At 33.3% G+C, this 12,971-nt stretch overlaps 2 protein-coding genes across 2 annotated transcripts; both read left to right on the top strand.

The window, feature by feature from the left end:
• The first annotated feature begins 698 nt into the window (after positions 1-698).
• LOC110695743 lies at positions 699-3,476 on the top strand. The gene is made up of 5 exons (XM_021872970.1): positions 699-850; positions 1,881-2,134; positions 2,235-2,446; positions 2,539-2,800; positions 3,060-3,476. The coding sequence occupies exons 1-5, from the start codon at positions 805-807 to the stop codon at positions 3,354-3,356; spliced, it is 1,071 nt and encodes a 356-aa protein (XP_021728662.1). The 5' UTR covers positions 699-804; the 3' UTR covers positions 3,357-3,476.
• A 1,371-nt stretch (positions 3,477-4,847) lies between these two features.
• On the top strand, positions 4,848-8,514 carry LOC110695742. The gene is made up of 5 exons (XM_021872969.1): positions 4,848-5,172; positions 6,304-6,566; positions 6,659-6,870; positions 6,998-7,259; positions 7,828-8,514. Exons 1-5 carry the CDS (start codon positions 5,085-5,087, stop codon positions 8,122-8,124), a joined length of 1,122 nt encoding a protein of 373 aa, XP_021728661.1. The 5' UTR covers positions 4,848-5,084; the 3' UTR covers positions 8,125-8,514.
• Positions 8,515-12,971: the final 4,457 nt, after the last annotated feature.

Below are 12,971 nucleotides of genomic sequence, written 5' to 3'. Positions count from 1 at the left end.
CACATATCTATGATATTTATAGATACAAACTAACTTAGTTTTTTACTCCATTAAAGAATTTTCTAAACTAAACACTAGATTTTTCATTCTATATCTAGAATTTTCTAGATTAAGGGCATGTTCTTATTTACTGAACCGAGTTAAACTAAACTAAACTGAATTGATTGGAGCTGAACTGAACTGAGCTGAGGGCTTGTTCACATTTACTAAACTGAGTTGAACTGGATTGAACTGAATATTTTATGAGAGAAGGAAAATAGGAGCTAAATTGAAATGAACTGATTGGAGCTGAACTGAACTGAACTGAAATTATGCTGAAGTGGACAGGCCCTGAAATAAATTGTTTATGAGAGAAGGAAATTAAGAGATGAACTGAAATGAACTAATTGGAGTTGAATTGAACTGAAATTAAGCTGAACAGAATAGACCTAACTTCTAATATTAATGGTCTATCTCCAAATCATTCGATATTTTTAAAATATTTTAGTTGATAATAATCAAATTTAAGCTCAAAATTATTAAAATAATGACACAAGTGTCATGTTTTATCTTAGGCCAATATTTCTTTGTAATTGATTGACAAAATCATAGACTTTGTAAAGAGGACAAAAGATTCAAAGACAAAGACACTCAAAGGCAAAGCTGCCAAATGCCAACGCATCTTCCAAATATCACCCATTTCTAAAAAGCACATGCTAAATTGCTAAATATAGTGACTTTACTGACATTACCACTTTTAGTTGTTTGGAGTAGATTGCCTACTCCATCACTCTGTCTTTCCCTCATACAATTCACTCTTTCAAAATGGTTCAAGGGGTTAGCACCAACAAATCTGCCCGATTTTCTTCTGGTAATCTTTCAATCTTTTTATCAATTGTTGAATTCTTTACCTTTTTTTTAATATGTGCTTTGATATGTTCGAGTCCCAAAAATAACGGTTAAATGTGCATATGATTGGTAAAATAGGGAGTAATTATAAGGGTTTTTAAAAAAATAAGTACTTTATACTGGCTGGTTTCATTTTGTTGTTCTAAAAATATGGATACATGAATTTAAATGGGTTGAGTACTTGAGTTGAGGAGGATTCTTCTTTTATTCTCTCCTTATTTGTCTTTATTGTTTACTAAGCAAATTGCTTTTTTTTTTTTTTTTTCTTTTGGCAGTTTCACAATTTTAGATATTTAGATTGGAGGAGATATAAATCTCTTAGGCTCTGCTAAGTTTGTTTGAAGTTTCATAGAATTTGAACTTAATACGGAAAAATTAATGTGCATGTGTCAAATCTTTCTAAACTTATCTGGACTTATTTTGGTTTAACTTACTTAAGCTTAAAAGGAAATTCATTAATTCATATATTAAACGTGTATATATGGCGTGTGAATAAGTGCAATTTATACTAGATGGAGCATGTCTATAAGGGTTTGTTCATATTTACTATACTGAATTTAATTGAACTAATTGAAGCTGAACTGAATAGAGCTGAACTGAATTGAATAGAGCTGAAATGAATATTTTATGAGAGAAGAAAATTAGGAGATGAATTGAACTCAAATGAAGTAAAATTAAGCCGAAGTAAACAGGCCCTAAGTATAATATTTTCCCAAGAAATTAGATACCAAAGCTATTATTTTTCCTAACATTTTGTTCATTCGTGGCTATATATTTTTTTTTTTTTATTTCGAATATTCAAATGAGCAAATGAGTAAAAAAACTGAAGTATTTTAGGTTGCACAACTTTGAGTGTACCCTGGAACATCTAAGAATTACGGAGTAATACTTTAGATAGGACGGTGAATTGCATAGCTCACTTGACACTCAGGAAAAAGGACAAAGGTATTACCAATTAATTCTATGACATACCATCTTTGTATGTTTTTCAGGTTTGATTTTTGTGTTGGTGCTGGTGGGTTTCTTGGCATGGGCGTATCAGGCCATTCGCCCTCCTCCACCGAAAATATGTGGATCTCCCGGAGGCCCTCCGATAACAGCTCCAAGAATCAAGCTAAGAGATGGAAGGCATTTGGCCTACAAAGAATACGGTGTCCCTAGAGATGAAGCAAAGCACAAGTTCATATTTGTCCATGGATTTGATTCCTGCAGACATCATGCTGCAGTTGCCACAGAACTCTCTCCTGTATATACTTTATCACAGTCTTTTTCCTTAATTTTTGTCGCAATGTTGTTAATTTTTTGTAAATTACACATTATTTATATGAATGTTGTTGCTTCTTCAGGATCTATTTGAGAGCTTAAGCATATACATAGTGTCATTTGACAGACCGGGGTATGGAGAAAGTGATCCACATCCGAAAAGAACAGTTAAGAGCACTATTTTGGATATTGAAGAGCTTGCAGATCAACTGAACCTTGGACCAAAGTTTTATGTCATTGGCTACTCCATGGGTGGACAGTTAATCTGGGGTTGCCTTAAATATATTCCACACAGGTATAATTTTGTCGAGTTTGTTGCTCAGGACCTAGGCCGAGGTTCTTATATCCTTGTGCTGTTAGTCTGATCTCTGATGCTTGTACTAACAGGCTAGCAGGAGCAACATTCTTATCACCTGTATTCCAATTTTGGTGGACTAACTTACCTGCTAACATCACTAAAGAGATCTCAAGCAGAGCAAGTATATGGGATGTACTGTCAGGAACCGTGCCATACTATTTTCCTTGGCTAACGTACTGGTGGCAGACTCAAAAGATTATCCCAATTTCAAGTGTTATCGCTCACAGTGATCATCTCTTTTCTGTACAAGACCGAGAACTCATTTCTAAATTTGAGAGGAAGGACTACAAGGTACAGTACAATTCTTACTCCTACAACTCTGTATGACTTGATTATGAGCATATTGGTGGATGTCATATGTAATTATGTAAATCTCTTTGTATTAAACTATATAAGATCGATCATCGTGGGAAAAATATACCTGTATTGGATATATATTCTACCAAATTTAGTTAGTATTGCACTAAATTGTGAAAAGTCTAAAATATTTCTTAGCATTTCATTGATTTTTCCCCACTTCATATCTAATCTGTTATCTTATGCCTAACAGGATCAAGTAAGACAGCAAGGGGAATACGAATCTATCCACCAAGACATGAACGTGGCGTTTGGAAAATGGGAATTTGATCCAATGGAGCTTGCAAATCCATTTCCTAACGGCGAGGGTAAGGTTCATCTATGGCAAGGGGATGATGACAGACTCGTGCCTGTCGTGATACAGCGTTACACAGCTCAAAGACTGCCTTGGATTAACTATCATGAGATACCAGGTGCTGGACATTTGTTCCCATTTGCACCTGGAATGAGTGGTGCTATTATTAAAGCCCAATTATCTGTTGAAAGCTAACAACTTTGTCTAGTAAACTTGTATGTTCAACACTTGTACCAAATTTGTATTAGCTGAATCAACAGTCAATAAGCTGATTTTAAATTGTAATAGATAATACAGGGGATATGATTTGAGTAATGCTCCTAATTTTCATCTTCCAGTTAACAAAACCTACTACTAGCTACTACCATAGTTACATTTACCAAATCAAAAAAGTTTGTAAGATTTCACTGAAAATCTTTGATGCTAGTAGGGTACCCCTCAAGAGGATTTATTTTTGTTAATTTAAAAGGTAGCCTATACTCTATAGTTTTTTTTTTATAATGTTTACTCTGTCTCTAAATTAATTTAATTTTTTTTTGTGTATGTTTTTGGAAAGGAATTGTAGTGATAAGGGTTGAAAACCTCATAAAATAAAATAGACATTGAATCATGGGATAGATGGGGTATTAAAATAAAGAACATTGTTGTTTTGACTTTGAGGGAGAGAGAGTCGAAGATTTATTGATTCAATTAGGAAGAAGATAGAATATTGAAGAGGGATTTGAAGAGGGATATTTGGGAATGAGAGGGGAGGAAGTTTAGGAATGAGAGGGGGAAGTAGCTAGGAGTGCAATTGGGTCAGCACGTCGAGTTCGGGTCATACTTTGGGTCTATTTTTTATTATGCTTAAAAACTATAAAAAAAAAATAGTGTAAAACTTAATATTACTACGAAATATGAAACTTGGGTTAAATCGGGTTGAATTCGGGTTGTTTGGGATTGGGTTTCAATCATTAACTTCGGGTCGGGTTGTAGCACAAGTGAATAGAGAGATTTGGGTCATTGGTAAAGAGTGAACACAAAATAATCAAACAACTAAAATAATTCCAAATATTATTGTCATGACATGTCAAATAGTTAAGCAATCCATGTCAATTTGTAAGATAAAACACAATTTGTGTCCAAGTGTCCAAATATAATTAAAAAAAAAAAAAAAGAAAAAAAAAACATGTTTTTATATGTTCAATGAACTTTCCCCATTCTTTTAATATTGCACTATACGTCTTTTAAAGAAATATTACACCATTTTTATTTAAGGACAAAACATATCTGGGGTTCATCTTGCAAACATACCCTTACTTTAATTTACATCACATGACCAATTAGGTATTTTACCTTTCTTCATCTTCCTTTTTTCTACTACCAAAATTATTTTAAAAAAGAAAAAAAAAACGATGGAAGTATTAAGGTTCGTTCACACATGTCATTATCAAACATCATATTCAGTTCAGTTAGAACAATTGAATAGGTGTGTTGGTGCATTGTAGTTGAATTGAGACTAATGTTTTTATTTATTTTAAATTTGTTTTTTAACAAAGATTTGAGACTAATAATGTAATTGCCAAATACTAATCGATCATATAAATATAATAATCATACGCTAACTACAAGTCTATTAATATTTTCTAGCATCACCCTTAAAAAAATGTTAAGTTTTGTAACTAACAGTAGTCAAAAAGACAGACTAACCAAACATTCGCACAAAAGAGTCACCTAACCCTGACACACCTCACAACACACGCACACACATATTGAAAACATAGATATGACTTTAGACTTGGTTTTATTTTTCCAAATTCAGCAGCTGAATATAAATACTCAAGTGTGAGCCACTCAAAAAAAACCTCAACATTCCACCATTTTTGGAGTTTAGATTATCAAATCAAAGGTAAAAAAAAAAAGTGGATCTTGTATTGGTCGATTATGGCTGGAGCACCTGTTAACAGAAGGGTTTCTGCCTCTTCTGCTAGGGCCCACACTCGCAAATCCATTCCTAATTCTTCTTCTTCTGGTATTTCTTTCTTTCTTTCTCTGTTTTTCATTGTATTAATTTCATCATTTTTGTGGTTGAAAATAAGGGAGAGAATCATGGTTGTTATAAAATCTTGGTTCATGTAACCGACCCCATTATTGAGATTAAAGTTTCGATATTGTTGTTGTTTTTGTTGGATTGTTTTGGGTATTGAAACAAGGAAACATTCATTCTGATGTTGATTTTTATGTAGTCGAAATACCAACAATTATTTTTGGGACTGAACCAACATAGGTATTACGTTAGACTGTTTTTTTTTTTTTTTTTTTTTTTTTTTTAAAAAAAAAAAAAACAAAGTTTTGGGATCTGGGTATTTTATTTTATTTTTTAATTCATATATTTATGATTTGTTTTTTTTTAGTTAGTGAGGTAATGGCCTAATGGGCTTATCATGTTAAATCTTTAAATGGAGTACTAGCATAGAAATATGGAAGATATTTGATGATAAATTTATGTTCATAAGAAAAGGAAAATTGACTCTTGTGAGTAGAGTAGTGAGACTAGTGACTGAGTACCATAGTGGACAAATTGACTCTGTCTTTGGTAGTGAGATTTGTATTGTTTGTTCATTTGTTGCTCGATTCCGTATTACGGACTATGTTCATTGTGATAATTGAGAAATTTGGATTTGGATTTGGATTTGGATACACTTTATAATGGTTAGTTTTCACATACTATATGATGAATTGTTGGAACTTCATTTGAAATTGTTGTACAAGATTGCTGAATTGGTAACTAGATATCTTGTTTTATGATGTGTAATCACTTACCTTTTTAGTTTAATAACTATAGGTAGAGCCCCAACTTTTGATTTTGAAGTTGTGTGTATTGTGTTTTGAAATGTAGGAGTAAAATTTGATAAAATGTTCATATTTGTTTCCAAAGCTGAAGAAAATGTTCATATTTGTTGAAATGGATCTTTTCATCTGAAGCTATATTTATAAAAATATAATGTGATATTGCTTAAAAATATATATACAAGTATGACTTCTTTAATTGTTGAATTTAACTACTACTGAAATAATAGAAGTCTATAAAATCCAAAATCACTGTAATGACAAATCAACAGACTCTATTTTGGGCGATTTGACAAAGTATCAAAATTTTCAGGGTTGTTTAAGAAAATTCTTCTGGTTAGCCTTGTTGGGCTGTTGGCATGGGGTTATCAAGCTACTCGTCCTCCTCCTCCCAAAATTTGTGGAACGCCAAATGGTCCTCCTGTTACAGCACCGAGAATTAAGTTAAATGATGGACGGCATTTGGCCTACAAAGAACACGGTGTGCCAAAAGATAAAGCACAGCACAAATTCGTCTATATCCATGGCTTTGACTCCTGTCGGAATCATGCTGTAGTTGCCGACCTTCTTTCTCCGGTATATATACTTCACTTTGCTTACCATTTATATTTTGCAGGATATTGATGCACATTTGTATTAATCCGACTCGTCTTTGTTGATTTTTCTAGGAAACAGTTGAAAGTTTAGGAACATATATCGTGGCAATTGACAGGCCAGGATATGGTGAAAGCGATCCAAATCCAAACTGGACAGTAAAGAGTATTGCATTGGATGTAGAAGAGCTTGCTGATAAGTTGGAACTTGGAGACAAGTTTTATGTGATTGGATTTTCTATGGGTGGGCAAGCAGTGTGGAGCTGCCTCAAGTATATTCCGAATAGGTACTATTATTGCCTATTTGTTTTTTATTATGAGTAAAGTTTGTTAACATCGGCTATTTGATTTGAAATACGAGTACTTCAATTGTTACATAAAATATTTTTGATCGGTGTATTTGTATGATGATAGGCTAGCAGGAGCAACATTAATAGCTCCCGTTGTCAACTACTGGTGGTCTGGTTTGCCTGCTAACCTTTCAACCGAGGCCTACAACAAACAGCTTCAACGAGATAGATGGGCATTGCGTGTTGCACACTATGCACCATGGCTATCTTATTGGTGGAATACACAAAAATTATTTCCTATTTTGAGTGTGATTGATCACCTTCCAGAAATCCTCTCACGTCAAGACAAAGAGCTTGTTGCACAATTTACAGGAAAGGAAGATTCGGTATGGCTCTTCAATTCAGGGAAAATCTTTGATTTTAATATTTTGCGTGTTTGTTTATATTATCATTAGTTCAAGGGAAACAAAATTAACTAACAGGAACAAGCTTTGGATTTTAGTAATCTCAGGCTTAATAAAAATTAACTAGCATAGTAGCATGTAGAAATTGGAAATTCTCATGTTCTGTTAATGTTTTGAGATCATTATGATTTTATGAACTAATGCTAGATTAATAATGTTCCTGTTCAGAGTAGAAAAGCCAATCCACGACTGCTTCAATAGGTTTATTCTCGTGCATTAAGTGTCATCTTGATTTCTGACAAGGAAAAGTTTGGAACTCTGTGAATTATAATCTGAAGAAAGATATGAATGTATAATATGCTCCTGATAGTTTATTGTGAACATATTTTTGAAAGAAATTGGGATTAAAAAGCATGCAGTCTGTTAATAGGGTTCATATGTCAGCAAGTAGCATTTGATACCCTTCAATTATTCCATTCAATCAATCATTCTATTGTTACAAATCTGGTTCCTAACTGTTGTCATCATTGTTTTAATGGTCGTTTATCAGTCTCCCGTAAGACAGCAAGGAGAACATCAATCCATCCACCGAGACTTGGCTGTGGGGTTCGGCAAATGGGAATTTGACCCAACTGAACTAACAAATCCATTCCCTAACAACGAGGGGAGTGTCCACCTCTGGCAAGGAGATGAAGATATACTCGTGCCTGTCACATTGCAGCGTTACATAGTTGAAAAGCTCCCTTGGATTCACTACCATGAAATTCCGGGTGCTGGACACATGTTCCCTTACGCAAAAGGCATGAGTGATGCCATTATTAAGGCACAACTTTCTGTTGAGAACTAGCACAGTCGACATAGATACACCATATACTGCAGGTGAGCTATTAAACCTGATACACCATTATATAGTTTTCCAAAGCTATTTATGTACCGGCTTTGTTTTAATTTAACCATTGTAATCGTTAATGGCAGTGCAAGGGTTGTAGTCCATACTAGAGACCTAAACATAAACCATAGAACTCATTATTGTTTTGTTAATCCAAACATCTAAACAGGCTTGGATTTATCATTTTGCTTCTTTTTCATTGTTTTTTTGTAAGTTTTGGTTGTTAGTTGTTAGGTATAGATGTCTTTTAGTGCTCTTTATAATACATGGTGTCACCCATGTTGAAAATAATGTCTTGATTTTGGAGTGATCCTTCACTTTATTGAGATTTGATTGCTTACCTCTTTATTTTGTTAGGCTTGTACAATTATTGATCCACTTTTGCAACCTCTGTTTTTGGATTATGTCATATAAGTATTGCACATTGTCATTATTGAGACCATTTATTTGAGGAGTTACATGGCTAAAATTTTAAACACGTATACAGATATTTGGTTCGATTTATTTTACTACCTCAGTTACAGGTTATGTGCAACGATTTGACATAAAGCAGAGAAGGAAAATGTCTAATCGTTGCACATAACCTGTAACGGAGGTAGTATTTAATATTACAATATGAACTTATTTTATATTATTTGAATATATTTTTCATTGTACCATCAAAAATTATTTGACTGAAATCATCTATTCTAATTACATTGTAACTGAATAGATGTGGAACAAGTATATTCAACCTGCATTTGTACATTTGCATAAATCAAGATTAGATTATCCAATAGTTCGGAATTTGATCATAGATCTTAAATACTACCATATTTAAGTCTTCAACCAACTAAGCTAAATAATCATCCACGGATATTTCATATACGGAGTAGTAAATGAGTATTAAAAAATGAAAATTGAATACAAAAGTACATTTGTTTCCTTATATTGTGATATACTGATATGTGTGGTCTTAACTCTTATGTGGATTAAACATATGTTGAACCCAAATTTCGCTTTAGCCAACTTTTCAGGACCTTAAGACCATTCATGCTTTAGCAAGAGTCTTGGTTTACCAATCTGGAAACATTTTTTATGATTAGAACTCAAACTATGAGAAAATCCAAGTTTATCTTAGAGATTGGATGTTAATGAGTTAATCTCGTGGGTATAGAAGTATTTCATTGGTAAACATCGTTTTTATGTTTATTAGAATATTTCTTCGGGTCATAGGAAGAATTTTGAGCAATATATGCACATAAATTTATAAATCATCAGTTCATCACACTCATCACTTGCATATTGGGCTATTGGAAAATAGGCGAAGATATGAGCCTATTTGATATTTTGCATTCTTGAGCTTTAATTGTTTGAAATATGTCACTCTACAATGGACTTTGCATCTCTATCGGCTCTATGGCTCTATTTCACATTATGTGCAATAATCAAGTATTTTTGTGAGATAAAAAAAATTTAATTATTGCTCTCGCACATAATGTGGAAACAAAGGTTAGTAATTAAATCCTTAATCAATATAAAACCTTAGTGAAATATTTTTGCTGTGTTCCATTGATTAAATACAACCTTCGGGTTTTTTTTTTTTTTTTTTGAAAGAAAATACAACCTTCGGTTTTATCTATATTGTTATTGTTCCTTCAAATCTTAAACCTCCAAATGATAAATTGAGAAGTTAAATACTGTTGGATATGGCCCAAATTTTATAAGCCCATTATATTGATGGAGTATAATCTAGAAGCTTCCTGAAAAATCAAGAGAAGATTACACTTGATTTTTCTAGAGTTATCTACAACTTTAATATCTCCTAGAACATTCTAGAGAATATTAAAAGTAGAAGCCTCTAGATTAAGAGCCATAATTATGGAGAAATTCCCATAAAAATCTAGAAGCCTCCATCCTCACCTATAAATATGGGTCAAGGGCATAACAACAACAACACAACACAAAAACACAAGAAGCCATACCAAATACAAGCCTTTCTACAAAATATTCTCCCTCCTTGTAATATTCCACTACTATCATAATACTCCTTTGTGAGTTTCTTATAGTGAGAGTTCTCTTGTAATAATCACCCTCTCAAGGGTTCTTGTACTCTCATACTTTCAAATAGTGGAATAAAAGTGCTCGTTGTTGTATAAAATCGTGTGTTCATTTATATTAATTATCTTGCCAATTATCAATTTAGTTTATATTTCTCAATCAAACACATCTTCGCTTCCGCTGTGCACTCACCAACCCTAACAAATACCATCATTCATGCAAGGTAAGTTTGTAAATATAATTAAAAGAATCCTAGAATGTTTAAGATTTTATAACATCATCCTTTTCATTACATAATGAGCTCTAACCTGGCCTAATTAAAGATCATGTCATTCATCATATAATTAGGCTCCACTAAACAGAGGGCTTTGTACGTAAATAGTCAGACAACAAGTAATTAAGTGAAGAAAAACTCTTGTATACACCCAGTTTACACTAGTATTAATGTACATCGAGCAGTATAAGGGTAACTTTTAGCTAATTTTAAGGTAACTTTTTGCCTTTTTTTAGGTAACTTTAAACATAATACAGTTTTTATATATATAGACAACAAGAAAAGTAATTTAATTACATTCAATCACTAATAATTGATTTTTAGTCATTTAAAATGTGATCCTTTACTAATAAGCGTATATAATTTGTATTTGTATTGGGTTACCTTTATGCATATTGGGGTAACTTTTATTCATTTCAGGGATAACTTTTGATCACTTTAGGCGATCTTTATAATGGATGTACAATAATTATTGTTTACCCGGTTTTTTTAAGAGTTTGTGTTAAGTGAAATTGGGAGAGGATGATGGCATGACCCAGTACAAGCGTGGTTTTGGAGCCTTTTTCACTGCTTTACTTAATTGGCAGTTTAAAGTTGGATAATTTGCCAATTATTACCGCAAGTTAATACCACTTTATAAATTACTACCGCAAATTAAAAGGGTTGTAAATTACTACCGCAAAAAAATTTAAGATGTTGCGATTACTACCAAACCTCCATTAAACCCAACTATGACGTCATTATATCCCTTTAACTGTGTTTGACCATGGTTAAGGGCTTTAACCAGCCCCGACCCCCAAAAAAAGAAAATGGTTTAGGGATACAATGACGTCATGGTTAAGGGCTTTAATCATGGGTTAAAGTGGTATAATAACGTCATAGTTGGGTTTAATGGGGGTTTGGTAGTAATCGCAACATTTTAAAATTTTTTGGGGTAGTAACTCACAACTTTTTTAATTTGCGGTAGTAATTTACAAAGTAGTATTAACTTGCGATAGTAATTGGCAAATTTTCCTTTAAAGTTTATCCAATTACATTGCCATAGGCCCGGGACGATGTTTGATGCCTTCCATAGCCAGACCATGATTTTGACGAGATTTGATCCTAAACCATAGGTTCATCTGCAAATACTAAGGGCATGTTCTCATTGACTGAAATGAGTTGCACTGAACTGAACTTATTAGAGCTTAACTGAATTTATTAGAGCTGAACTGAACTGAACTGAATATTTTATAATAGAAGGAAATTAGGAGCTGAGATGAACTGCACTGAACTGAACTTATTAGAGCTCAACCGAACTTATTAGAGCCGAACTGAACTAAAAATAATCGTATCGGAACAGACCCTAAATCTATTAAATCATCTAAAATCTAATATATCTGACTTTGATGATTGAGAAGTCCAAAAGTTATACTACCTCCGTTACAGGTTATGTGCAACAATTAGACATTTTTCTTCTCTGGTTCATAAATCGTTGCACATAACCTGTAATGGAGGTAGTAATTATATATAGCCGGTGGTTTCCATGAAATTTGATCCAAGATTAGAGGTTTACCTTTAAAGATTTAACCAATCAACTCATTTGAAATTAATTATTATTGACTTTGATAGCCAAAAAACAATCATACACCCACACATTGCAGATAGGTTAAAAATAAAATTAATCTTAGAATAAGTTTGAAATTATAATCCTTCAATTTTAGTATAGCAGGTTTAAAATCTTGAATACGTGATGGTTACTTTTTTTATACTGTTTGCATTTCTTACAGAAGAATTTCCCTTCGCTACATAATGCTTTGGTCAATTGAACTATCAACTATAATACTACATTTTGGATTTGTTTGACAATTGGTTACGTTGTTTGCTACATCTTTTGGCTAGTTTAACCAGTTGATTGCGGCTCCTTGCAATGTTGGTGGTTGATTGCCAATTGTTTCATACATAATAACCTTTAAGGACATTGATATATTTTAGGAAATTTTGCAAAAAATCACCTTTTATAAGCATTTTTTTTTGCAAGAAACCACCTTATAAATTTATTTTTGCAAAGACACACCTTAATCAAATTTTTTTTGCAAAACCATACCTTTATGCCGGAAAATAGAGTCAAACCCTATTTTCCGGCGTAGACTACGCCATTTGCACCCACGAAACTGACAGTGGAGGGGAGAAGGGTGGCTAGGGCTATAGAGGAAGGTTTAGGGTGGTCAACGTCGTTAAAGGGGTGTGTTTAGGGTGGTCAACGCCGTAAAAGGGGGTGTGTTTACGGTGGTCAACGCCATGAAAGGGTGGTTTTGTTGGTGGGGCTTAGGAGGGAGGTAGTTTCGTGGGTGGGGCTGGGGAGAGAGGTGGTTTCGTGGGTAGATTGGGGTAGTCAATGCCGGAAAATGGGGCAAACCTCATTTTCCGACATAAAGGTATTGATTTGCAAAAAAAAAATTGATTAAGGTGTGTCATTGCAAAAAAAAATTTATAAGGTGGTTTCTTGCAA

This window comes from Chenopodium quinoa, unplaced genomic scaffold, assembly GCF_001683475.1.
Source record: "Chenopodium quinoa cultivar QQ74 unplaced genomic scaffold, ASM168347v1, whole genome shotgun sequence".
In the NCBI taxonomy this organism is placed as follows: domain Eukaryota; kingdom Viridiplantae; phylum Streptophyta; class Magnoliopsida; order Caryophyllales; family Amaranthaceae; genus Chenopodium; species Chenopodium quinoa.
Note: the sequence above shows the minus strand (reverse complement) of the source record. Positions and strands in the feature narration are given on the sequence as shown.